General features: G+C 43.1%; 1 protein-coding gene across 2 annotated transcripts in view; it reads left to right on the forward strand.

The window, feature by feature from the left end:
• The first annotated feature begins 2,404 nt into the window (after nt 1–2,404).
• Nucleotides 2,405–23,825, forward strand: part of RAD23B (RAD23 nucleotide excision repair protein B) — a 28,323-nt gene continuing 6,902 nt past the window's right edge. Inside the window, exons 1-6 of one of the 2 annotated variants that reach the window (XM_088472601.1) lie at nt 2,405–2,827; nt 10,930–11,011; nt 11,396–11,475; nt 15,473–15,744; nt 16,624–16,679; nt 21,056–21,177. In XM_088472601.1, coding sequence (XP_088328727.1) covers nt 2,762–2,827; nt 10,930–11,011; nt 11,396–11,475; nt 15,473–15,744; nt 16,624–16,679; nt 21,056–21,177 — 678 coding nt within the window. In that variant the 5' untranslated portion in view covers nt 2,405–2,761. Of the gene's footprint in view, nt 2,828–10,929; nt 11,012–11,395; nt 11,476–15,472; nt 15,745–16,623; nt 16,680–21,049; nt 21,178–23,825 lie in introns of both variants that reach the window. The other variant, XM_088472600.1, reaches the window with a different exon arrangement.

Genomic DNA, 23,825 nt, shown 5'->3' on the forward strand with positions numbered 1-23,825 from the left:
GTCAGTAGACATATTAACGAATACAGTTCTATAGCAAGTCACATGATCAGCTGAATATGGTTAGAAATCACATCCTACCTGCATTCATAATTGCATAGATGCAATGAGTGCAGCTATGGGGCCCAGAGCTCATGCGAGCCCATCTTACTTGTCAAAGTTACATGTATTATATACATTTTTCACCATTGAGTGGTACATAGGGGCCCTTACAAACCTTTGCTATGGAGCCTTTAAATACCTAGTTACATCCCTGACTATTGTTATCTTTCATTTAGGTTAAAACAAGCTTACACTATAGTCAGTAGCAGTGGCAGCTCCAGAGGTGGAGCTGCAACACGGTCCAAAATTCAAATAGGAGAGCCACACCAACTGCCAGTGATGTTTGTCAGCATTTGGGGTGACAGTTGGTGGGACTCCCCTATTTGAATTTTGGACCACGCTACAGCTCCACCTCTGGAGCCGCCATTGGTCAGTAGTCATATTAACCAGTGACAGTTGCTCAGTGGGGGCTGCAGCATAGACCAACAATAGCAGAGGAGGAGCCACATAAAACATTACCCTAACTGTACCTTTAAACTTGTTTTTAAAATTGCTTTGGGTATGCCTGAAAAGTAAACTCCCAGGGGATTGGCGCCGTGTATCACAGCCGCTGCAGGCGGGACAAAATCAGAGCCTACCTCCTGCATCTGTCCTCACCCCATAACTAGCTAGTAATTTGGTTATTTTGGATTAAGGGCCTGATGTGGATGGAAAAAGATCAAGGGCCTACTATATGAAGTGGAGGTGTGATCAGTGAGGTGTGGCCAATGTTGTGTGATCATCATGAGGTCCTTGTGTATTTCCCTAGATTGTAAGCTTGCAAGCAGGGCCCCCTTACCTCTATGTCTGTCTGTTATTACCCTGTTTTGTTCTATAAATGTTTCCAGTTGTAAAGCGCAACGGAATATGCTGCGCTATATAAGAAACTGTCAATAAATAAAAGTCATGATGATGGGCCTATTTTTATATGGAGGTCTGGAGCTGGAACTCCTTCTGCCCCTTTGTTAATCTGGCCTTGGACGTTCTGCACACGCTATCTCATCCCCGACCTACCGATCCTATTGAAGTCCTCTGCAGAAATAACGTACTGAACTAAAAATGCCCATGTGTACGGATGCACAGTGATTCAATAGCTCTGCCGGGTCTAAGCATTTAGCAAATCTTCAGGTGTGTACCCAGCATACGGTAAAATAATGCAGAGACAGAGGTCGGCATTACACACTTGCACTACACAATCAATAATCCTGAAAACGAAATGACAAGCGCAAAAGACTTGAGACAAAATAATCCAGTGAAGAAACACGCTCATCAGCACTAAATTATGTCGTCTCTAGTTTTGCAGTAAAGAGCTAAAATGTGGTAATCTGCTGAAAAGTGAATTGTAACGTGACTGCTGCCAGAGTAGCGGCATCAGACTGCAGAGAACACCAGCTAAATTGTAAGTCCAGACCCTTCAACATGACCCCTTCCACCAGATACAAAATGCTCTGCTCCTGGACTTCCCTCTGCATGTATGATTGCTGTCACCTGTGTTGAACTAAACACCCCCATACATCAGCAATTGATTGCAGCAATCATGCATTTGCAATCGATTGTGTATAAAAATCTTTCCCTTTTTCAATTGATTGTGGTATCTCTGCAATCGATTGAAAAAGGTAAAGATTTTTATACACAATTGATTGCAAATTGCACGATTGCTGCAATCAATTGCTGTTGTATGGGGGCCTTAAATTGATGAGAAAGGTGTTTCAACCCAGGTGACAGCAATTATACATGAAGAGGGAAGTACAGGAGCAGAGCATTTTGTATCTGGTTGATGGGGTCATGTTGGAGGATCTGTAAGTCACCCATATTTCTCCTCATACCAATACTATCCATAGGTTCGGTTCATGTTCAGAACATGGGGCCCCAAACTGCAGCACAGTCTCTGCAACTAGACCGCAGACGTGCTCCCCGGTTGTTGGTTATATCACAGGAGCTCGGGTCCTCTGCAGACATGTCCACTTTCCTGTTGCGGCGACTGTGACAGAAGTGAGGGCCCCATGGTCAAAACTTGAACCCCCATATTAATCGCTTTCATGTCAATATAGCCTTAAATAATAGTCCGTTAATAAAGTGACTGTGCCTGGCTTTGGCCTGTAAATGTGGGATAAGACCGAGCAACGAGTGCTGGCGGCTGTACAAGGAAGGTCACAGGAGCAGCGTGTGAGAGAGAGCCTGCAGGGACCCCATCCCGCCGGGCGTGCCGTACTATGCAATGTCAGACAGTGATGATGATGATGACTCGTCAGACGCCGACGCTGTCGCTGAACTCTCGCTGTTCGAGCCCCGCCCCCAGTGCCGTACGTCACCTGTTGGCCCCGCCCATACGCTCGGGACCGGGCGCCTCCCTCCCCCTTCCTGTGGAGCGTGCGCATGCGCGGTGCAGCCCGCGCGCCTGGCAGTGAGCGGAGTCATGATGGCGGCGGCGGACAGGCCGTGCTGATGAGACAGCGAAATAACCGTCAGCTAGAGGAGCGCACGCCCTGGCAGCCGCACAGCGCCGGACGCACGGACAGCACCGCAGCGGGGACACCCTCGCCGCCAGCACGGAGAGAGCCGGAGATCGGAAGCCGAAAGAGGATCAGACGAACAACCACAGAGCTCCGCTAGGCCGGAACACGGGCCCCGCAACGCCAGCCAGGAGACAGCGGCACCGGGAGGGTGACAGAGCGCAGCCACCATGCATCTTACCATAAAAACGCTGCAGCAGCAGACCTTCAAGATAGAGATCGACAGCAAGGAGACGGTGAGAGACGGCGGGGCCCTGCTGCTGGGGCAGACGGGACGGCGGCCCTGGGTAGGGGGACTCTGTATAATCACCCCTGCCCTCCGAGTCCTGGCGCCCTCATGTGCCTGTGCACCGGGGCTTTTGTTAGTGTCGCAGCGGCGATGGGGTTAACGGAGCGGGGACGGCGCGCGCCCGTGCTGCTGCTTGTAGGGAGCACGTGACCGGCGGGGCCGCAGACCACGTGTTGTTTTTGGCTACTTCGTGTGATGTGGCCCTACCCCGCCGATGTGACACTACAAGTCGCAGCATCTACTGTCAGTAGCTGCCGTCTCTGGACGGGGCCTACCGTAGTGGCACTGACTGTGTACACATGTGGGAGTATGGGCACTGTTTATAGTCCCTCTTGTGTAGGGGGAGACTGCGTGTAGGTCATGTATTTATCGTGCTATGCGGATGTATCTTATCCCTAAATGCAACATATTGCAAATTAAATTTATATTTTGTGAGTTTCAAAAACTTACACTATTTTGTGTTATTTCAGTCAGGTTGCCAGTAAGATACCTGCATGTGCGATTGAATCCCAAACTTGCATTGGTTTTACTGAGGAAATTCACACTTGATTGTGAGCAGATGAACAGTAATGAAATTCTTTACTTTATGGTAAAGATGTTGGTACACCATGCAGAATCGTTGGTACACCACTCCCAATGAATAGTCAGGCACTTTGTGAGGTAGCATAATTTGGCCAATAAAGACCTGTCAGTTTTATGGTGAGTTTCTCTAAAAATCTCAATAATGGGATAAATAGAGTGGTGGCGTACTGATGGCAGGAGTTATAGAACTTGCAGAGGTAAAAAGTGATAGCTTTTTACAAACTTGTATAAAACCACTGAAAAAAATACTATGCACGTTCACACGGTGTGAGTTTCATGAAACAAACTTTTGCAAACATGCTCCTAATCGAATTGCCATCTTTGGAGGGAACTCAATTCAGTGCGCTGTTGATGGCGCCAGGAGGGAGTTCCCGTAGCTATTCAATTCAGCACGCTGTTAGGGCGACTTTAATTTCTTCTCGCAACTTCCTGAGGATTCGAGGAGAAATTGGACTAAAGTGTTAGCCACAAGGCTATTTTCCAGCTTAGCACGGCACTAAAAGCCCAGTGGCCGGCACATTAGTCAGAGGGCGGAATTCAATTGATTTCGCGGCCCGCATCTCCCGTCTAAAGTGACAGGAGATCGCGGGCCGCTATTCAATTGTGCCAGAATTTCATGCTGATCGCGCCCATAGAGGTCAGGTTTAGCCGCGTAAAGCAGCTAAACCCAACCAAAGTGCTGGGCGCGATCGCGAAAAGTGATGTTTGGGCGCCCAAACATGTCACTTTTCGCACTTTTCAGCTCTCATCCCCCAGGGGCTGCGAGCTGAAGTGTAGCGCTTGGCAGGTGATTGCGCCCGACAGGAGCAAGAATAGAATAGCTCCGTCGGGCGCGATAGGGGCTGGAGAGAATTGAATTCCGCCCAGAGAATGACTGTTCTCACAACGAAACACCCAGGCTAAGTTGCGAGAACCGACATTATCGGACTCAACTTCTAACTGTCGGAATAAACAGTGCGTTGAATTGCATAACTCCTGGAGCTCCCTCATGGCGCTATCAACAGCGCACTGAATTGAATTTCCCCCTTTGTGTGTAAAATATGTAAGAAATACATGAGATTACGTGAACACTAAACTTGCATACATTTTAGGAATGGTTTTCTTAAAATGGTAGTTCAATAATGCCGGAAGTACCATGACTGCGAACATATCAGGCACTTAAGGTAGACATTACAAGTGACAAAACTTAGCATACCGATCACTCAGTGGGCCATTCTGGAACGGCACGGTGCATCGATGTAGATAATTGAGTCCTTGTACTAAGTCTTGGAGATAAAGTACCAACCTAAAGGCTCCTAACTCACTTTACAGCCTGTGCTTGAAAATTACAGGAGCAGATTGGTTGGTACTTTATCTCAGTCCACTTTTTCTCTCCAAGGCTTAGTACATAGACACCTAGTTTTCCCCAAATATATGTATGTTGCACTTCAATTAGTTCAAATGCACGTACGTGTAATTCCAGGCATTCAGTTGATTTAATTTTAGTGCAGCATGTAGGAAATTGATGTCATTTTGTAAATTGATGACCTGGCAATACTCTTCATTTAGTAAATATAGCAAGCTGTACAAATTGTCATTTTCTGATTTTTGAGTTTGGTTTTATTAGGAAGCCCTACTCGTACTTCTGGCTGCAGCTAAGGTTCAGAGAGTCTATATTTCCTGGTAACAGAATTAATATTTTTGTAACACCTCCTTTAAGAGAGAAAAAGCATTTTATATTAAGGCTTTCTCTCTTGCTGTACTTTGTAAGCATTGCCTTATTGTTAGTGATACTTTAGGGTTCCCACTAGGCTGTTTTAGCAGGGCACCATGCCCTGCCTGACTTCAAAAGGCCAGAATGTGCCCTGCCCTTTTGGCGGCGTCCCTCTAAAACAACATAGCGGGTGCCATCCCCACCTGTAGGTCACTGCAGCGATCACCGCAGGTGAATAGATGCCAGGCACATGCACCCAGCATCTATTCACAGAGACAGGAGAGCTTGGGGGCAGCCCGGAATGTCCATAAGTGCCAGGCACGCCCCCAAGAGTGTTGATAAGGGAGCGCATCTTAAAAACATGCTCCCTTTTCTCATGACCACGTCTCCTTTTTGGGCGCGTGCAGGAGTGCCCCTTTCTAGATCCGGTGCCAGGCCTAGCGTGAACACTGTACTTGTTCATTATACAAGTGCCACTTTAAACATTTCAATTATCACTGGTAGCGGGCCACATTGGGCCATTTACAAGTGAGGTAATGGGAATCGGCTTACAGTGCCCCTTGCTGTAATTACAGGTGTACTCTTATAATAAGTTCTGTGAGTGCAAACCTTGGTAGCTTTGTTAGCTGATCTTTTTAACTCATGTAAATCTGTATGTTGATTATTCTTTTATTAAGGTTTAATGTCTCATCATTTAGTTATGATTTATAGGGGACCTCAATGTTTTTTCACAGGGGACATCTGTAGATTTGTTCCCAGCATCAATCTGATTTCAACCTACCATTGGTAGCCCTCTGATCTGTGTGAAACTCAACTGCAGTTTGATGCTATTAGGTGCAGTCCTAATACCACACTCCACTTCTGTTTAAGTAGCTCCCCCAACATCGATAAGCTGTTGGACAGTAAGATGGCCTGGAAAATTGAAGGCACTGGCTTAGTGGGGCAAAGTTAGGAAACACAAAACTGCTTAAGGAATTGTTGGGGGCTCCTGGGAGGATTGTACAGCCGGGTGACTGATGGGCGGTATCCCTTTTGGCCATGGTAGGCAGCAGGGCGGTGACTTTCTAAGAGTGCACTATCGTTGTTCACCTGACATCTGGGTACTAACAGCTCTCCGTAGTGGTAGTGCCTTGCAGTTGTCTGGTGTTGTTTGGACCTATTCCAGTAGGTAGTTAGGCAGCATCCTGATTTCTCTGAGGAGCAGACTTTTTGGTCTTTCTGCCTCTGGGGTACTAGCAGATGATTCCAGAAGGTCTCCAGTGGCCAAAGATTTGAAGTGCTCCCCCTGATGTGTGGCGAGTGCCCAGGTAGAGACTGCCTGGCACCAATCAGGCATGTGGAGTGGGACTCCTGTTTGAACAGAAACCAGACCCTTTATGCTCCATGGGTTCTCCAGAGAGGTAATCTGCAAATATATGCAAGATTAGGTGTTGCCCGACTCTGGTCCTGGGCTACTGCGGATAATGTAGCCACATCATACAACCCCATGACATGGTGCTAGCAACCCACAGTTGGCGTACTGCTAGAATAAATAATTGCCCCCCCCCCTCATCTTTCCTTGGCAAAGTGTGATGCTTTAGTCATTTAGAAATCTATGCTGGGCACTCTTTTTTTTCACTTCTGCAGTTAAGGAATGTTGAAAAACCCAATATAGAGAATGGCAAGTATCAAACTAGAACAGCATATATTCTATTACATTTGGAAAAAGGAGATGATTTTGGTTCATAAACTACTTTTACTATTCAATACTCATTTACTTTTTATCTATAAAATCAATAGTAAGCATTTTGCTCTGAGTCATCTGTTTATCGAAAACCTATATATTAAGTAAGAATGTCTCTCCTTTATGCACGGCTAGAGTTTTTTGTACTTGGCGCCACTAAATTTGGCATGGTGTGTGGTTTGACCAGGATTAGGTTTTTGCCTAGGTTTGAACTTCGCCAGGGCCACACACTGTCAAATGGTCCCATAAAACTAGGACACTCTTAAATTACAGAGGTTCTGGGTCTGAGGGGCTGGCTTCATACACACACTGTCACAGTGCTGGCAGGCTCATGAGTAGCCCCGCACTCGATACATTCAGACTGTGGCAGACCGCATAATCAATGCACAGTTTTTGATCCCCGCAAATCTTAGCATATGGAGATTACAAACAGCAGGGGAGATTGATCACAGCCACACAGTCCCACTGTGGGCATGGCCCCATCTTTTTTTTTTTTTAAATAAAATTATCTAGAAACTGCACCTGGCAGCAGAAAGTTTTGCCCACTCTTCCTGAGCAAACTACTCCAGCTGTGTAAGGTTTAATGGGTGCCTTCTCAAGACTGCATGATTCAGCTCTTTCCATAGATGTTAGATAGGATTCAGTTCACAGCTGATAGAAGGCCAATAGATATGAAGAATGGATATGTGCGCGGACCTCTGTGTTTTGGTTCTAAATCATTGTCATGTTTTGGTTTTAGCAAAACCACCCTCAAGTGGTTTGGTCTTGGATTTTTTAAAAAAGGAAAAATCATATAACATGGACCTGTTTTTGTTCCTATAGTATTAACAACAATAACATTAATTTCCAGCCAGTTTTGACCACCTCACAGCACCTGAAAACAAGGGAGGGGCCTAAATGGAATCCAAAACAAGCGACATCCGGTTTTTAGATCACTGTTCCGAACTTGGCGAGTAGACCCAAGTCGGGACTCTAATCTACTCGGAAGCCCAAAGTGATCTAAACCGGGACTCTAAACTTGGAACCCCAAAGTTCTGTTGTGTTCGGTTTTCAGCAAAACCGAACCACTCATCTCTACTTCAGAATAGTCCAATGTGCTTTAAGCTGTGTGTTTTGGATCACTAACCTGTTGGAGGACCCATGGACCTGCGACTGAGACACAGCTTTCTGACACTAAGGAGTTTGTTTCGCTCCAGAATGCTTGGTAGTCTTGAGATTTCATTGTGCCCTGCACAGATATAAGGCACCAGTGTCGGTAGCTGCAAAGCAGCCCCAAGCCACCTACATGCTTCACAGTAGGTGAAATAATATTTTCAAAGGTAGTGACAGGAACATCAAGCTGCTTAGAGATGGTCTTATCGCCTTTACTTTTAACATGCTTTTATATAATTTTATTTCTGATATCAAACAACTCTCTCCTTTGCTTTCTCTGGTTCATTTCATTGAGGTGCATACAATGATTCCAAACAGCAGAGTAACTAGTTTTCTCCAGGGTTTGCAAAATACATGCTATAGCGCGTTTTTACGTGCTACAGTAAGTTGGGGACTTAAAACTCAGCGGGTTTGTGTATGGTGTGCAGTGCTCAGCAGCCAATCATCACCGCCGGTGGCGTATCCTCAACCAATCGCCGCCGGCAGATTCTCATCGGTCTCTTGCTGCTGGAAGCGCCTCCTCCCCCGCTGGACACAGACCGGCTGGCTGGAGACGTGAGAACTACAGCTCCCAGAATCCCCGCGTCCGCCGGCGCCTTCTGCACTTGCCACTCCCCGCTCCCTCGGACGTGTCCTGTGTATATGTGTGCAGGAAGTGGCTCTGTACATCGCGGGGATCATGCCCTGGGGCCCCCGAGGCTATGGAAGAGGGGTGATAGGGACTCCAGGCAGGCTGGGTAAGATGGAGGGGGTGCACCCCGTGTTCTACTCCCCCCCCCCCCCCCCCACATGTGTATGTAGGGGACAGCGCTCGATGATTGCTGAGTGTGCGCAGTGCTGACCCCTGGTGGTTCTTTCTGGATACTGCTGTAGGGGGGGATTAGTACCCTTGGCACTTATTCTGGGCAGAGGATTAAAGATTATATGGGATATATCTATCGCAGGGTAATAATCCCACCATAGGGCATCTGTATTATTCATGTAAAGCGTTTTTTTCAGAGCAATAAATATGATGCTATCATTCCTCTGGGACACCTATAGCTGCTGTGAGCTACAGAGCCAGCACTCCATTCTCCAGCTGCCACAGAATTTTGTCCTTAGTCAGTGCTCACTACACAGCTGTCCTGGTCCATAGTGACCATCTAATACTAATCAAAACCCCAGACAATCTTTGAAATCGCCCCACAGGCCATAGGTTACCCCCATACTGTGTTTATTTCCATAATAAATACACATAACTATAGGCAGGGATAGGGATACTGGATTTTCCTTATAGTAAACCACCTTGGTAGTGTGCAGCTGTCAGGACGGATACTGAAAATTACTTTGCAGTTCCTCAACATAAACCCCTTACCCCCAGCACTGCCTGTTCCTAACCTCCCCTTTGCCCCCAATGCTATCTCAGCTATCTACTCTTGTTCCCACTCTACCCTTCGTACTGCCTGCCCCTAACCTCTTTGCCCCCAGTACTGCCCCAGCTGCTATCCACCCTATACCCTTTCCTACCCCAGCACTACCTGACCTAGCCCCCTCCTTGCCCCATCACTGTCGCAACTGCTGGTTGTACTTACCCCTCCCTACCCCCAGCTCTGCTTGCCCTAACTCCCCTCTTGCCCCAGCTCTAACCAAACTGCTGCTTGTCCTTAACCCTCTGTACCCCAACTGCTATCTGCACCCAGCACTGTCCCAACTGCTTCCTGCGCGATCACTGTTTCTCCATTTAAATTTGCTAAATGACTGATTTAGAATATTGAAGACATGTCAAGAAAGCAATTACTTTGAAATATCATTATAATCCAATTGTGATCTTTTCTAAGGGCTACCAACAAATCTGTCCATGTCATTTTAGAATATATTTGGAGAATAACAATACTTTTATCTATTGTAACAGTTTCTTTGCTTTATTCTATGACCTACTAAAGGCATGCAGGTATAAATCAGAGAATAACTTTTAATGTCATCACTTTTCAGGAGGCGTAAGGGTAGCAACAATTTATCCACTTCTTTATCTATACGAGCGGGGTCGAGATAAGTTTTGAGATGTATGAGGGGGTTGTGTTTAGGTGTGTGTGTGTAAAGCTGGGTTCACACTTAGCAATTTTTTATTTTTTTTTAATGATTTGCCCGATTCTGATGGATCGGAACGACAAATCAGAATTAAGTGTGTACCCACTATGTCGGCAGTGCCTGCTCCCGTGCAGTCAGCCGAATCATCAGGTCAACCTACATGCAGCCCAACTTGATGATGCAGCTGACGACTCCATGCAACGGGATGCTGCAGGGGCTGACATATCGGGTGATCGGACACCGGATCATCTAATGCACAGGTTCTCAAACTCGACCCTTGGGACCCCAGCCAGTAGGTGTTCCAGGTCTCACAGAATCACAAGTGAAATAATTAGCTCCACCTGTCAGTGAGTAATGAATACGCCTGTGCACCTGCTGGGTGACCTGGAAAACATCACCTGTGTGGGGTTCTGAGGACCGAGTTTGTAATGTGTACCTGTCCCCCGATATGTCGGCCTGGCGGGGGGGGGGGGGGGTTGCCTGTTGGATTGCTGGACACACATCATTTAGTGTGTACCTAGCTTAAGTCATTTGAATTGTGTTTTGGAGGTCATGAGAAAATGTAGGTATTTTCCGAGTGATACGAGTGAGTAATATTTGCCTGTTTAAGTATATATTTAATTTTAGTTATCAAATATATATTTGTAGAGCTTCAACATATTCCACCTCTTTTATTTGAGAAATGTTTTTACATTTGTAAAAATATGTATTTTTTTTTTTTTTTTTTTTTGAGAAAATAAGATATTCCTTGTTTTATTACATTGGGTATGATGAAATGAAAGGTTTAGTATATTATAATAAAAAAAATCTCTGCATTTGGTTTATTCAATAGGTGAAAGCTTTGAAGGAGAAAATTGAACTTGAAAAGGGGAAGGATGCATTTCCTGTTGCTGGCCAAAAATTAATTTATGCAGGTAAATATAGCCCTTAAATGGATTGTTGATTAAAACATTGCATAAGCCATAGCTTTTGGAACCTTAACAGCCGGTTCTGTTCATTCATGTGTCAGGCAGCCAGTGAGAGCTTACTGTACAGCTGCTAGACTGACACACTCGATCAGTGTTTCCCTACCTCGGTCCTCAAGGCACACCAACAGTCCACATTTTAGTGATATCCATGGCTGAGCACAGATTGTTAAATCAAAATAGCTGAGGTATTAAGACACCTGTGCTCAAATATGGCTAACTTTAAAACCTGGACTGTTAGTGTGCCTTGAGGACCGTGGTTGGGAATCCCTGCACTAGATGATGTAATACACATTGTTACTGTTCACTTGATGATCTTCTTTTCTTATTCAGGTAAAATCCTTAATGATGACACAGCACTTAAAGAATATAAAATTGACGAGAAGAACTTTGTAGTGGTTATGGTGACAAAAGTAAGTTCTATTTTGACATTAACCTTAATGCTGCTTAAATTTTAAATATAGATGAAGAAAATGTGTTTTATTTTAAGTTTATTTAGATAAAAAAAACACTTTGGTGCACAACTCTTTATTTGGGAGGCAGAATACATAATTTCCTCTGTCGCAACTGTTAGGACATATTGTAAACGGTATAATACTTCTACTGTCAAAGTATTTTAATCTAATGCCTATATTAGATTTAATTAAATGTTCTTCAGCATGTGATGTGTTGTGGATTAGTGGTAGTGTACTACTAGCACCATGTAGTGTACCCTGAGAAGTGGCTATTGTGATCTCACTGCTTTGTTACTCTGTCCTAAAATAGCAGACTAAAGATTATTTTAATAAAATAGAAGCTGTTCTATCATATTTGCTGATTTCAAACTTTGTGCGGTCAGAGTATGTTGGAAGTGAAACAAGGCATAGTCTTACTCCACTCACGATGGGTAGGTTGGACTTCCATCTCTGGGTAGTATAGGGCAGGAGCAAAGCACACAGAAGGCTCTGGAATTGGATCTACTTACAGAGCTGGAATAATGCAGTTTACAGCCTTGACTTCATCTATGTGCATGAATGTGTTGAGCACTGTGATGCGTGAATGCCCAATTTTGTTTTACCTAGTCTTATACTAGACCACAGGTTCTCAAACTCTGTTCTCAGGACCCCATACAGTGCATGTTTTCCAGGTCTCCTCACAGAATCACAAGTGAAATAATTAGCTCCACCTGTGGATCTTTTAAAATGTCAGTGAGTAATGACTAGACCTGTGCACCTGCTGGGTGACCTGGAAACCGTGATCTCCCATTGGACTTCATCTCCTACTCACTGATGGGGACCATACCTTGACCCCTTGTTTTTTTTTTTTCTGTTTCTGCTGCATCTCAAACTTAAACATCACGCTTTCTGACTACAACTTAATTTCCTTTAAGCACACCCTACCTCATGGCTCCCACCCTGCAACCAAATCACAGTAATGAGTAAATACTTATGCACAATCCACTTTTCATCTTCACTAGAATTACTACTTGTCTGTAACTATCCTGTCTTTTTCCCCTGACCTAGTTGCCTCTTCTACAAAAAACATGCTGATTTCATCCCTAGACACTGCAGCTCCAGTCACCATACAGTCTCTGGTGTGCCAAGTTTGAGGTTTGGATTGTCTGACAGATCCAGTAACTGCAGGAATGCACCTCCAATGCGAACTTCCTCACCTATATATGCATAATCTATTTATACAGCACTGACCTTTCACTTGCCAAGCAAACTTTTCACTTCTCCATTATCCACCCAATCTTCTAAACCCTGACCCCAGTTTACCACATACACCAATTTTTCCTCCCATCACAGCCAATGATTTAGCAACCTACTTGAAAAACAATATCAGCACCATTCAACATTAGATTTCCTCATGCCAGACACTATGCTCATTTTAATTATTTTCAGTAAAATATGGAAAACTCTTATGTAGTAATCTACAAGCTGCCACTTCCATTATAATCTCTCACTTCTTGTCTGCTCACTGTCTTCACTACATGCCTGCTTCTTGCTCACCACTTCTACCTGACTCCCTCCACTGGCACATTCTATCTTTAAACATGCATTTATCTCATTCCTACAGATACCATCTCTTGATTCTGCACTTCTGTTGTTGGCCCACTGCTTTTCTTTTTTTATCCTTCTCTCTAACTATTTTGCTCATTAGGCCTCTGTTGCAAGCACTTCACTGATAATGCCCACATCTACGTCTAACATATTTCTTGTTTTACCAGCGTTGTCTCGATGTTTATATCCCAACACTTTAAATTTCAGCGTGTCTGAAGGCCCCCATACACGGCACGATATACTTGCCGATCCGACGGATCAGCACGATATAGGTGCTATATCGTGCCGTATATGGGCACGATATCGTACCTGATATCGTGCTGCGGGATCGTAAATCGCATACCCAGGTCTTCCTGCATGTTCGTCTGATCTGGGATGCGATGTACGATCCCATTCAGATGAAGGAGGGGGGAGCCGGCATATCGTGCGGTCTGCAGGGACCGCACTATTGCCAGCGGCGACCAAACGATCCGTCTGCTGACGGATCGACTGTCGCCATGCACCGAGTATGGCCACCTTTAAACATCTTTCCTTCCTCCAGTCCAACAGCACCTCTGTTTCCTCAGTCTTCCAAGTCCACTTCCTTAGGGTCTTTGACTGCACCCTCTTTGTCCTTGTAGACCCCTTCAAGAATTCGGTTACACCCTTTTCTTGTCCAAGATGCAATTAAAACTTATCTGTTCTCTCCCCTCTTGCCTCATCTGCAGAAACCTCCTTCTCACTGGCATTCCCCTCACCCATCAAGACCTCCTTCAGTCTGTCCTAAATTCTGCAACAAGACTAAGCTCTCATCTTTCCAAATCATCTGCACCACTCTGCAAATCCTCTACACCATTTGATTTACTTGCCCTTAATATCACTACTTTATATATCTGAAACCAGCTTGTGAGTTACTCTCCCTAATTCCCTATTGAATCTGCCTCTGATCTATGCTTTGCCTAATGTTAACCTCCTGTCACTTCCGTTTACAAGTCTCCTCCCTTGCCACTACCCACTCATGGAACCCTACAAGACATCAAATCAATGTAACCCTTCAGCAAACCCCCCGCCCCCCTTCCTCTACTGTTTCATTCTTAAATTGTTCGTAGAAAATCCACCTTACCCTATTCCCTGCTCTACTACTTACATCCTCTACAGTCCCTATCTCTACTCAGTCATAATCCATTTGTTTCAGGTGTGCCTTTTCCTGGAGGATTGCAAATTCTCTGTTCAGCAGAGCCCGTCCTGATTTTTGTTTTCATGCCTTTATTTTGTGTACCTTGAATGTCATGGATTCATATATCCAGTTTTTTTTTATTTCGTTGTCTGATGTCGTGGAGCATTGTGGTGCACTGTGGAGTTTGTGCAAGTGCGCAGAGGGTTTGTGTGGCAGGGCAATAAAGATTATGGTTCCTAAGTTTTCCAGTTTCTTGTCCCCTTCCAGTGATGAATCTATTTGAGAACATACTGATGGTTTATTCATATATAGAGCTTGACTGGACAGTAATCCTATTGCTTCGGCTTAGCAGCTTGACTGGCCCATGTGTGGCAACTTTAACAGCATAGAGACTACTTAGGGCCGTATTCAGTTAGTGTAGAAATCAGGATTTTTTTTTTTTTTTTTGCCATTGGCGAAAATGGACATTTTTCACCAAAAAAAAGCAAGATTTTTGCCTAAAAAAACAGGCGAAAACGGCAACAGGTGAAAAAAAACTGGAGAAAACTTTTCTTCATCCAAGACGAGGAGAAAAAAAAGCAAATCCCTATTTTTGGATAAAAAATGTGGGGATTTCTTTCAGCACCCTTTGGATTCCCGCCCCCAATGATAAATTACCTGAAAAATAAAATCTGTTAGTTGCTTACTTTGGCGAAAAACGAATGCGTTTTTCGCCAAAGTACGCAACTTAAGAAATCATTTAGGCAATTTATCATTAGGGGGGTGTCCAAAGGGTTCAGAAAGAAATCCCCACATTTTTAGCCAAAAATAGGGATTTTGCTTTTTTTCCCTCTTCTGGCATGGGATGGAGAACTTTTTTTTTCCAGATTTTTTTTTTTTTGCCTGTATTGAAAATGTTGCCATTTTTTTTGGTGAAAAAAATGCCGTTTTCACCGCTAATTGAATACGGCCCTTAATGTGAAGTGTACAGTTGGCTGAGTCTCCTGAAACCTAATGTGGTTCTATTATGTGGATGAAAAGGAAAATCAAAAAATAAATTGCCTAATTTTAAGGAATGTATGTGTATGGCTATAAATGTATATAATTTCACTATACCATGAGACTGTTCATTGCTTTATTGAAATCCCATAAATTTCTTGACCTAATTAGCCTTTGTGCTTCAAACTGAAATAAGTTTGATCTGAAACCAAACATCTGTTTTTCTTTCTTTAGCCAAAAGCAGCAACTTGTCCTTCAGCACCAGCCTCTGCACCAACCCAGCCTGCCAGCACTGCTACCGCTGCCCCTGCATCACCACCCCTGACATACACACCACTTGCCCGTACAAATGCCCCTCTATCTCTCCCTTACCCACTGCCTAACATTCCTATACCTAGTCCGTTTGTACCTGTACACACCCCAACCCCTGTTCCTACTGAAGAAAAGGCTGAAGAGAAGACTGACAGTCCTGAGGAAACAGTGAGCCCTACTTCTACTGAGTGCAGGTATGTGCATTCCCTGCACAGCATTTCAGAAGCTTCTCTTCTGTAAGTCTACATTTCTATCACTTTTTTTGTGTAAATGAGTTTACACAAATAAATTTGAATTTGTAAAATAAGTTGAAATATGTTAATGAACCGCTTCACCCCTGAAGTTTTAGTTGTAGGAAGGCAATACTAAAATTATATCTGGTGCCTTACTTTTCTGTTATTAGCCTTATCTGCTATGTCTCCGTATATCACCCTCAGGAAATTCTATTAAAAGCGTAGTCTGAATTATGATATTCATTCAGCATACAAGTGCTGGAAACGACTGCACATTGCTGGCACAACATTGTTCCTTTTACCTCTCACCCTTGTGGGCGTTCAATAAAAGGGTTAGTGTGGCTCTGCTGTCATTGTATGTGAGCAGCCGCACTTTGCAAATATTTAATTGACCCATAACAGTCCTCGCATCCCCTCCATCCCCTTTCTACTGCTGTGATTGAAATCTGCAGACTGGTAGCGGATGCTTTCCCCATTACAAGTATTCTTTGCATTGCAAGAGCAATCAGAACTGTGGTTCCAGTACTGGAGAGCAACACGTAGGCTAATTGTCACCTTGGAGAACTTGCATTTTACTTGTGAAGGCGGTATTTCACTTGTGATGTGCCCTTTCTTTGGGGACATCTGGGGAAAGGGTACATCACAAGGAAAATGCCAGATTTAATATTAACATGGTACACTCTACCTAATACCAGTTTTGGATAGTGCCTTGCTTGTAGTATCTTCTTACCAATTAAAAGGCAGTTCCATTATTCTAAAATCTTTGGGGGGGGGAGGTTGATTTGTTTGTGTAATCTAGGAATTTTGCCAAAATGTAATAATACATATATCTTACTATAGCATACCCAGTGATTCTTCTCGACCATCGCTCTTTGAGGATGCCACAAGCGCTCTAGGTAAGTTTCAGATGGGATAGTTGATATGAACACATTTTTGAGTGCATTGTGCTTCTTTATCTTTCACAATTTTATTTATACGTATTTATATATTTTTTATTCATAATTGGGCTACATCAATCTTCAAAAAGTAGGTTGGCAATGTGGCTGCATTTTGTCATTTTCATTCATTTCAGAGTTTGCAAATCTATATATCTTAATAAGGTCTCTCCTATATTTAACTGGCTTCTGAATTGGGCTATTATATACAATATCAAATATCTTAATTCAGTGGTGGACAAAATAATGTAAGGTCCTGGTGCAAGTCAGTAAAACTTTGGAGTCAACAGGATGTTTAAAGGAGCCAGAGGAGACTACCTATCTCCTTGGATTTGTCCAGTAAAGGCACTGAGGCCTAAAACTTGTTCTCTGCCCATTTGCACATATATTCTTTATTTTGTGCAATATGTTTCTTTGCTGTCCCTGTGCACATGCTGAGCAAACTAGAATTACAGACCATGGCCCAGCTTTGGCTTTAGTTTTTTTATACCTGACATCACTCCGATCACATTATACCATCTTCTTTAACACCAGGCCACTTTTCTTTTATTCTGACATGATTGTATAATACATAGAGAAGATTGGGTTTTTGGTGGAGACGGACAAAAACCATTGTCACAATAAACAAGCTGAACTCTGCATTTAGACTTCTTATATTACAGCCGTGATAGAAGCTAGAAATATTCAAGCAATTTATCACACAGGTGTCTTGGTAATTGTAACTTCCTTCGTGAGGTTATTCCATCTGCACGTGGTTGACATCTAATCTTCACTCTAGGTTCGGTGCCGGACCTAGAGAGAGGGCACATCTGTGCGTGCCGGAAAAGGGGGCGTGGCCAAGACGCGTCCTATATTCATCACTCTTGGTGGTGTGCCCGGCACTTATGGACATTCTGGGCTGCCCCTAGTGCTGCTGTTAGTGTGAATGAATGCTAGGCACATGCGCCTGATATTTATTCACCGGCTACAATGCAATTTTCCCCACCCGTGGGACACTGCGACCCGCTGTTGGGGATGGCACCCGCAGGCTGTTTCAGCGGGTAGCCGCGCAAGAAAGCAGGGTGGCGCCCCGGTAAAACAGCCTAGCGGGAACACTAGACATCCTTAATATTAATTTTTGGGGTTATTTAAGGAAACTGCTGAAAAACTAACTTTTTAGAAACACAAGGCATCACTGTGTTTTAAATGAATAAATCCAGGATACAGTAGCATGATTTGCACATGACAGACTCGCATGCTTGTGAATTTTTGTCTTGGCGCGTCATTTATTTTTACTTCTTATACACTTACACAAAGATGTACTGTAAATGTCACAGCAAGCCATAAATTTAACTCCTTGGGGTATATTTACTAGAATAATAATAAGTAAAGATGTTGCCCATAGCAACCAATTAGATTTTAGCTATTATTTTGTCGAAGTTGCTAGATAAAATAAAACCAGCACTTTGGTAAATACACCCCCTCATGTCATGAATGTTTTTAAATTGCATTTAACTTTTTTATGATTTTTGCTGTATGCCACCAGAAAGATGGGCAGGCACCCATGTGGCATACTTGATCACCTTTTGAGTTCTTGCCAGTTCTGAGTATGGATGAGGTTTTTTTTTTCTCTATGCAATGCATTTGCCTTTCATTTGTTGCGGTGTTTATCTGTGTGGAGTTAAGGTAGGAGAGTATGCATACTCATTACCCACAAGGGTATAATTTCTTCAAAATGCATAGGTGGAACCTGATGAGAGGAAAAACAAACGCAATTAAGATCTGGCAGACTGCAGTTCTCCTCAGTAGACTTGGTGAAAGGAAGACTGGTGGGCATTGGAAAATTTGCCGCATTAATTAAGTTATTAAATTGTCACCAGTGGGTTCGTAGTATCTCAAACTACAGAGTGTGTTCATCACTAAACGAACCCCAAGAACTTCTCGTTGGTCCAAATCCTCTGTTTTCCTTTTGTTCTTGTTAAATATCTGAAACGATAAAATAAAAATAGTGTAGTACAGCTATAGATCAAAAACACATTAGAAAGTAAGAGGCAGGAACTCCTACCAGAAATATAGGCCTATGTTTTTAAGGTAGACAATAGCGCATCAGGGGGAGAGGGTCAAGCCCAAATTCACATCAGATGGTCCTGAAATCAACTCCACCTCTACTATTTTGTCTTCACTCATACAGCTCAACCTGGTGGCGCGTCCTGTGAACTGACTTGCAGTGTATGAGCACATACACTGACTCTCTCCCCCCGATTGCGCTGTTGTCTATCAGTGTAGAAAGACACTGCTAACGCATACAGATGTGTCCTGCTACATATGCCATGTAGCGCGTCATGCTAGTCACGCCCTGCCGTGCTGCTGCTTGGCGTTCTAAATCGTGCTGGAAAAGCTGGAGCATGTAGTACAACTTTCTGTCCACCAGATGTCGCTTTTCCTAAACTGCACGGCGCATGCGTCAAATAGCCAACAAAACTTTTGTAGCGCTGTCTGCTGATTGGCTTACTGAACCAGTCATTCATTACACTATACAATAGTACTGAACTGCATTTTGTCATGATTAAATAAATAATTTAAATATTAGGGGGGGTGTGACATAATCAGCGTTGGCCAGAAGATGCACACCCAGTGTTAAATAGACAGCGCAATTCGGGTTCAATATTCTTAAGGAACTCTGCCGAATACATTGCTCCCAACTTCTCCCCACCAGTCATTTCTATGCTATGCCACCCAGCTGCAGTTTGCGCTGAACCGCTATAGACATTGTATTGTACACGTTACAGGGCCGTCTATACTGCACAATAAACTGTCCTTTACATGATGTAAAAAGACGCATGGGAAGTTTATCATGAAAACAGATAATTTCAGGTACAATACTTTTAAAACACTCTGCTTAACTTTATATATAGCTCTGTAGTTTCCCCCTCTCCATCTCTAAGTTACTGTATGTCACCCAGCTGCATTACTCTAAACTGATATTGATGTTGTATTGTACACTTTTTTTTTTTTGTACTATTGTGCAAGTCATGTCTAGAGTGGGTCTTTACACTAACGTGTACAAGATAATGTCAATCGTGGTTTATAGTCAAAAAAGCTGTGTCCTATAACATGGGGAGATGAAGGGATGTGGAAAGTGCGTATCAGTGCATAAAGGTGTGCAGAGTACACCTGAAATGATCGCTCTTTTTTAAAAACTAAAGATGAGCAGGTTCGGATTTTCCCGCCAAAAATCGGATCTCAGAGGCAAAACGTCATCTTTCATGGACAAACATCATTCCTGGACTTTTGTACAGGAATGATGTTTGTCCATGAAAGATGACACCTCTTTCTGATGGTGTATAAACACGGTCAGATTTGACAGATGAACAATTTCAGCATGTATTAAAATGAATGAAGTCGACCAAATCTGACTGCAAACACATCAGATGTCAGATATAGTTATCTGACAAACGGGAACGCGCATCGTTCATTGTTGCCCACATGTCAGATTTTTCTTTCAGATATGACCGATTGAACGATTTTTAAAATCGTTATCGTTCAGATCTAAAGAAAAATCTGACCGTGTATGCACCATGAGACCCGATTTTTGACAAGAAAATCCGAACTAAGCCGAACCCGCTCATCTCTATTTAAAAACTGCCAGTGCATCCTTAGGCCAGGCGTCTTTACACCATGTAGTGATAGTATACAGTACGGATGGCCCGTAATGTCTATAGCGGTTTAATCTTGACACCGTGGTAATTTCAAGCACCTGGAGAAGTGACTGTTTACACTGCCTGGATGTAATTGGCCAGCCTCACGGGTCACCGTCCACTGCTACAGTATTGTATTCAGTAATGTTGTTTTCATTCATGGAGCATTCGCCACCCAGTGATTAAACTGTGTATTGCATGGCGTGTAGTCTTTCGCGGCATATAATACACCACGCCATAACGTATATTGACATGGCTGTGGCAGGGAAGCCAGAATGCGCGCTACTCCTTAATTCCCCCAAGGGCACCGAACACTTTATTGCTGACTCCCTGCTACTTATTTGGACTGCTATAATCTATTCTAATGCAGCAATGTGTATAAACCATGTCCTTGTCCTGCATTGTATTGTAAGTCACTGGTTTATTGTACACTTATTTGTTTGTACTTCGTAAGGCGCTGCAGAACTCTTGTGGCGCCGTATAAATAAAGGATAATATAATTGTAAAATGTCTCCTGGTGGTGTTAAACCCAAACATACTGTAGCTATACCAAATGTATACTAATACTAGTACTAGTAGTTTTATTGATTAAATACTACTCCATATGCTTATATTGAATATTAAACCTAGTTTTTATTTGCTGTGTTTCTTAAGTAACAGGTCAATCTTATGAGAACATGGTAACAGAGATCATGTCCATGGGCTATGAGCGAGAGCAAGTTATTGCAGCCCTTAGAGCCAGCTTCAACAACCCTGATCGGGCTGTGGAGTATCTCCTTATGGTAAGCAATACTCTTCCCACAAATTCTTGTGCTATCTATATCACTATCTAGTTAAATTATTAATCGTAAAGGTCCCTGTACCAAAATAAAACATATATTTTAGAACTACTAATCAAATAATGTAAACAGATATGTATATATGTAAAAGACACTTAATCAGAAAGGTAGATATTTCAGATAAAGTTGTGTTCCTGGAGTACGATATTTTTTCCCACACACAGCAGGCTTCCTGTCCATTAATTCCCATTAAATACACTGTAGCCAGCATCCCCTGTCCTTAATTTGTTGATAAAGCAGAAAATAGTTTGCACTCAGCTCCACAGCAAATGTTGTGGTAATCTCAAATTCTGTAAAAATTTGATCTATTAAAACACTTTAATAAGGTAGCATGCTCTTTAGGTTCAATGGCCCTCTAAAAGAAATGCCAGTGTTGTACAAACATTGTTGATTTGCATCACATTTTTTTTAAAGAAAAAAATTCACATTTAAAATATTCATGTTCCATATACAGTCAGGTGCATAAATATTGGGACATTGACAGAGTTTTCATATTTTGGCCTCTATTCACCACCACAATGGCTTTGAAATGAAACAAACAAGATGTGCTTTAACTGCAGACTTTCAGATTTAATTTGAGGGTAATTACATCCAAATCAGGTGAACGGTGTAGGAATTACAAAGGTTTCTAGATGTGCCTCCCACTTTTTAAGGGGCCAAAAGTAATGGGACAAACTAAATAATCCTAAATCTAACTTTCACTTTTTAATACTTTGTTGCAAATCCTTTGCAGGCAATTACAGCCTGAAGTCTGGAAAGCATAAACATCACCAGACGCTGGGTTTCATCCCTGGTGATGCTCTGCCAGGCCTCTACTGCAAATGCCTTCGGCTCCTGCTTGTTCTTGGGGCATTTTCCCTTCAGTTTTGTCTTCATCAAGTGAAATGCATGCTCAATCGGATTCAGGTCAGGGGATTGACTTGGCCATTGCATAACATTCCACTTTTTAGCCTTAAAAAACTCTTTGGTTGCTTTTGCAGTATGCTTCGGGTCATTGTCCATCTGCACTGTGAAGCGCCGTCCAATGAGTTCTGAAGCATTTGACTGAATATGAGCATATAATATTGCCCGAAACACTTCAGAATTCATTCTGCTGCTTTTGTCAGCAGTCACCTCATCAAAAAATACAAGGGAACCAGTTCCATTGGCACCCATACATGCCCACGCCATGACACTACCACCACCATGCTTCACTGATGAGGTGGTATATTTTGGATCATGAGCAATTTCCTTTTCTTCCCATCACTCTGGTACAAGTTGATCTTTGTTTCATTTGTCCATAGGATGTTGTTCCAGAACTGTAATGGCTTTTTTAGATGTTGTTTGGCAAACTGTAATCTGGTCTTCCTGTTTGTGGCTCACCAATGGTTTACATCTTGTGGTGAACCCTCTATATTCACTCTTGTGAAGTCTTCTCTTGATTGTTGATTTTGACACATATACACCTACCTCCTGGAGAGTGTTCTTGATTTGGCCAACTGTTGTGAAGGGTTTTTTCTTCACCAGGGAAATAATTCTTCTGTCATCCACCACAGTTGTTTTCCGTGGTCTTCCGGGTCTTTTGGTGTTGCTGAGCTCTCCGGTGCGTTCTTTCTTTTTAAGAATGTTCCAAACAGTTGATTTGGCCACACCTAATGTTTTTGCTATCTCTCTGATGGGTTTGTTTTGATTTTTCAGCCTAATGATGGCTTGCTTCACTGATAGTGGCAGCTCTTTGGATCTCTTATTGAGAGTCGACAGCAACTGATTCCAAATGCAAATGTCACACCTAGAATTAACTCCAGACCTTTTTCCTGCTTCATTGATAATGAAATAACGAGGTAATAGCCCACACCTGTCCATGAAATAGCTTCTGAGTTGATAGTCCCATTACTTTTGGCCCCTTAAAAAGTGGGAGGCACATATTGAAACTGTTGTAATTCCTACACCGTTCATCTGATTTGGATGTAATTACCCTCAAATTAAATCTGAAAGTCTGCAGTTAAAGCACATCTTGTTTGTTTCATTTCAAAGCCATTGTAGTGATGAATAGAGGCCAAAATATGAAAATTCTGTCAATGTCCCAATATTTATGCACCTGACTGTATGTTTTCCTGATACACATCCATTTTTGTCACTAGCTAGTAATGGCATGTTGATTCAAGCTGTTTAAGCTTTTTGTCCTATTTTTAGTTTGTAGAATGATCTACACTGTCCTGCAGATACAATTTGTTTCCTTTTAACATATTCATTTCTGAGAAACATTACTAGCTGGTTGGGATGGTTTGGAAGATTTTCATGTACAGAAGTTTAGTCTAATTTGTGAACACACTACTTTTAACTCATTAAGTGTATATTTATCTGTCTTCCTTTTGGAAGACTTTGCTACATTTTACCAATCCCAACCCCTATTATTATCCCTACGACGGGAGCCCAGTGTACCGAACGAATGGGGGGGGGGGTTTAGGTTAGGGGCTCCCAGGGGACTTGGGGATAGGCACCCCCCCCCCTGCCCGGGAGGGTTAGGTCTAGGCTGCGGGGATGGGAGGATTAGGGTTAGGCACTGGGGGAGGTTAAGGTTAGGCACCCATAAGGGAGGTTTGGGGGGGGGG

This window comes from Taudactylus pleione, unplaced genomic scaffold (assembly GCF_031769625.1).
Source record: "Taudactylus pleione unplaced genomic scaffold, aTauple2 ptg000127l, whole genome shotgun sequence".
NCBI lineage: Eukaryota > Metazoa > Chordata > Amphibia > Anura > Myobatrachidae > Taudactylus > Taudactylus pleione.